At 37.3% G+C, this 4543-nt stretch overlaps 1 protein-coding gene and 1 pseudogene across 1 annotated transcript in view; both read left to right on the top strand.

The window, feature by feature from the left end:
• The window catches only part of LOC122064590 (protein HYPER-SENSITIVITY-RELATED 4-like), a 2078-nt gene extending 1311 nt beyond the window's left edge, over positions 1-767 (top strand). Inside the window, exon 2 of the mRNA XM_042628317.1 lies at positions 342-767. Coding sequence (XP_042484251.1) covers positions 342-767 — 426 coding nt within the window. The remainder of the gene's footprint in view (positions 1-341) is intronic.
• A 2976-nt stretch (positions 768-3743) lies between these two features.
• Positions 3744-4543, top strand: part of LOC122064589 — a 6624-nt pseudogene continuing 5824 nt past the window's right edge.

Below are 4543 nucleotides of genomic sequence, written 5' to 3'. Positions count from 1 at the left end.
TTTGTGTCTTACATTTTATTTATGTATTTGCCTAAGCATAGCCTAGCGGACTTTTTGAAATAATTTTGGAAAACAATATTATGATATATTATAATCTCAGATTTAACTGACCCCATTTAACTTGGATAAAGCTGAGTTGAGTATTGTAATCTCAGACTTGACTTGAGTCCCATAATAGTATTATTCTAAACATGGATGGGCTCACAAAGGCCTTTTAGGACCAATCAAGGCTAAATTAATTTTACAAACCCCTCCCAAATTAAATCAAGTTTAATTTATTGAATTCAGTTATTTTTGGAGACTGATTTTTATTGTTTTACCTGTATCTCCCATAATTAAAGGTAACCCTATCAGGGCTTCTAAATTTTACAGATGGCCTATGGTCAAGTTGCGGGGACGAACGGATCATTGTGTTCACAACCAATCACAAGGACCGATTAGACCCTGCATTGCTTCGCCTTGGTGGCATCGACATGCACATTCACATGTCTTTTTGCACACCTAGTGGGTTCAAAATCCTTGCCTCTAATTATCTCCAAATTAATGATCACCCACTCTTCACAGAGATTGAAGAGCTAATAGAAAAGGTTAAGGTCACTCCTGCAATGGTTGCTGAGGAGCTCATGAAGAAAGGAAATCTTGAAGTTGCACTTAAAGGTCTCCTTGAATTCTTGCACTCCAAGGAGAAAGAAAGTGAGGAAGCAAAGATCAGTGAAACCCAAAAAGAAGACCCAGACAAGAAAAAAAGGGTAGACTACTCCATATAATTTACTTCTTAATTTCTTAATTTTTGGTCAGCATTTACTACAATCTTCTAAATAGGCTACAGTTTTTGTTGTCAAGAGAGCTCTAGCAAGGGATGTGTTTTTGTTAAAACTAGAAACCATCCTGAACCCACCTGGGCATATCCATGCCCGGCTATGGGTTCAAGCAATTTTGATTAGATTGGGCTCCCACTCTACAATCCTCAACATGAGGCCGGGTTGGGTCTAGCTCACTCCTTCAGCCTGCCTAACCCACCTGATGCCCACCCATAAATATTAGATTCTTGTTTGTAAATAACCACGGCCAAACCCAACATAGCCTGACCTTGAGTTCTCTTTTCTAGCTCAAACACACCTTAGCTTGAGGCAAAAAAATATTTAAATTACCCAAATTGATTGTTTCACTCTCTCTCCTGTTTTGTGTTGATTCTCTTCAATCATCTTCGACTGGAGAGGATCTGAATCCACTTGGCAGATAGTTTTCTAGGTTGTAGTTTGTTGTTTAGTTTAGAAAAAAGAAGCCACAATGCCCCGAGTGCACCCACTCTCACGTAATGAGATGTGGGGTCAATGTGACATGGTTAAAATACAAAATAATGGATTACAAGAAGAAAATAACACAATAGAGATTTAACACGGCAAATCCTGCAAAAGAAAAGGGAAATCTAAATTTATAGTTGGACATAATGTAGTTGAAAGAATCACCGACTAAGAGATAATGAGAACTTATCTATATGCATGGTTTGCACTAATACAGAAAATATGAGTTGAGTTGACTTAATGTCAAATGGTCATTTTCCTTAAGATTGTAGACAACATTATTATTATTGCAAATCAGGTTCCTCGTAAATAAACATCTAAGATAAAATATCCTTTACTGGAGGCTATACAAGTGGCGTTGCATGCATTCATTGATTGGGCCACTTAGGGATACCAAGAATTGTGCTAAATTGGATATAAATGAAACCAAAGTGTAGAAAAACAATGTTGGGATCGTTTCCAAAACAAAGAGAGAGAATGGGTGGGATTCAGACCGCGTGATCGCGTAGCCTTGGCATCAGCATGGGGCCAATGAGAGCGTGTATATGGGCATCAACATAAATAGGATTTTTTTATTCAACATAGGTTGGGGTAATTTTAGGTGTCCCTGTGTTTGGGCGCAAGGGCAATCTGACCGGCAGTGTTCCTTTTTCCTTTTTTATTTGGGAGACGGTTCCCGACTTGGTAGCATAGCCTTGTGTCAACACGAAGGCCAATCACAACATATAGAAGCATCAATAAGAATAATATTTTTTTCATTCAAAAAAGCAAGATGGTAATGTCGTCTTCCTTCGTATATCTAGGCGTAGGTGCCACACTGCCAAATAAGTTTCTTTATCCTTTTTTCAAGGAACACGTTTGCTATCTCTGAGCATGCTCTTGTTAGGGGTACAAGCACAAAAGCCACACTCCAGGATAGTTCATTTTCCTTTAAAAAAATGATCCAACGCCTTACCTGAGTCTTGAGAGAATGAGTACTAACGTAATAAAGATATCGCTTTTTAAGGCCAGACATATATACACATACAATCGTGGATTTAGTTATCGATATTGATATTGGTATCCGTTGATATCGATATGATACCAATCCGGATTGCATTGGATTGGATCGATCCGGATCAATCAGTTTTGCCCTTACTTCAAAATAAATAAATATATATATATATATATATATACCCCTAAACCTATAGTGATAATCGATCCAGATGGGTCAAGTATTGGTATTGGTCTCAGTTGATACTGATATGATATGGCCGATACATCCAATCCAATACCAATTCTTAGAACATGCATACAACTAGTGGTGTCAACGGGTGAATTCGGATAGACTTCGGTCTGGGTTGAATCGCTTTGGTTTTAAAATGGTGAAGCTGAAACTAAACTAATAAGGAAATTTAGATTTTGGTGCGATTTGGCTTCGGTTTCTTGTATTAGTTTGTAATCAAGTTGGTTTCGGTTTTTATCTGGTTTGAGTTTATTTTCCATACAAAACTCGGCTTTTTAATGAATTTTGCACTGATTTTTATTTCTTACCGATTTGATTTCGATTTTGACCTCGGTTTTTGAGTCACTTCTAATTTGATTTCGGGTCCATTCGATTTCCAATGCGCTTTAATTTAAGGGATTACAGTATTCCAAATCGAAACCAAGCCAATAAACTTTTGGTTCAATTAGATCTAGATTCAATCGGCTCAATCCGAGGTCCAAGACAGTTTTACCAATTTGCTTTAAGTAATGACACCCCTACATACAAGTTATACAACCGAGGATTTAGAATCCACACGTGATCATGGTTCTGAAAATTGGAAGGAAGCCAATAAGATCCCGTTCAAAGATCAAATTAACATAAAATAAAATAAAATAAAATAAAATAAAATAATAATAATAATAATAATAATAAATTAAAATTTTAAAAAATAAAATAAAATAAATCTGTTCGATTAAGCCCAGAACAGTATTAGCATTGACCGATCTCTTAACAGTTCCGGAATTTTAGAAACTCGAATATGGTGAGGAATAGGATTTTAGAGTTGTAGGCATAATGGGAAACAAATGGAAAAAAATCGTCTGCAATTTTGATCTCGTACAATTCCGTACAATACCACCTTCACGCGGTGACACGTGTATTGATACCACTACGATGGCCCAGATCTGATTTAAATGTCTTTTCACTGATTTAATGTTTTATTAATTGTACTAGATCTGGACCATTGTATTGGTATCAATACACGTGTCACCGCCTGAAGGTGGTATTGCACCGAATTATACGAGATCGAAATTGCAAACGATTTCAACCTGAAACAAATCCGATATGAAGTTTCAAAGGTATGAAAACTCTTTATTTAACTAATAATGTGGAGGTCGGTTTCCAAAAACAACCTCAACATGTGGACCTCTCTGGAACTTCATAGAAACCTCTTTCTCTACCCAGCATTCCATTAATATTTTCTTCCCTCTATGCAGCACTAGAGATTTTTTGTAATCATCAGAAGAAAGATGAAGATGGCTCTGTCTTCTACTGATATGCCTTCTGCCAAAACAGTATTATCCATGGCTGTCTCTGTGGCAGCTTCAATGATGGTTGTCCGGACCATAGTGCAAGACCTCTTACCTGATGAGGTCCAAGATTATGTCTCCTCTGGTTTTCGGAAACTCATCAACCAATTCTCCTTCCAACTCACTGTGATCATCGAGGAATTTGATGAACTCACAAACAACAAAGTCTACGAAGCTGCAGAGATCTACTTGGGCAACAAGATCTCTCCCAACACCCAAACCCTAAGAATTAGCAAATCTGAGAAGGAGAAGAAACTCAAGATCACCATGGGAAGAAATGAAGAGATAATTGATATCTTTGATGGTATTCAATTCAAATGGAAATTGGTTTGTACCCAAATCAAATCCAAAGTTTATCACAACCCAAAGGACCTCAATTCCTCTTTTCAATCCGAAATCCGGTCATTCGAGCTCAGTTTTCATAAGAAATACAAAGAGAAGGTGTTGCACTCTTACTTACTTGCCTTTCATATTGGATCAATCCAAGTCCATGAAAGAAGAGAACAAGACAGTGAAGCTCTTCACTGTGAATTATAGTGGTTTATATGGGCGCAACTTGGCAGATGCATGGAGTTCCATTAACTTGGATCACCCTGCACTTTTGATACTTTGGCGATGGATGTGGAGCTCAAGAGGATGATAATGGAAGATCTGGAGATGTTTGTTCAGAGAAAAGAGTTTTA

This window comes from Macadamia integrifolia, unplaced genomic scaffold (genome assembly GCF_013358625.1).
Source record: "Macadamia integrifolia cultivar HAES 741 unplaced genomic scaffold, SCU_Mint_v3 scaffold1688, whole genome shotgun sequence".
Lineage (NCBI taxonomy): Eukaryota > Viridiplantae > Streptophyta > Magnoliopsida > Proteales > Proteaceae > Macadamia > Macadamia integrifolia.
This window is presented reverse-complemented; position numbering and strand designations above follow the sequence as displayed.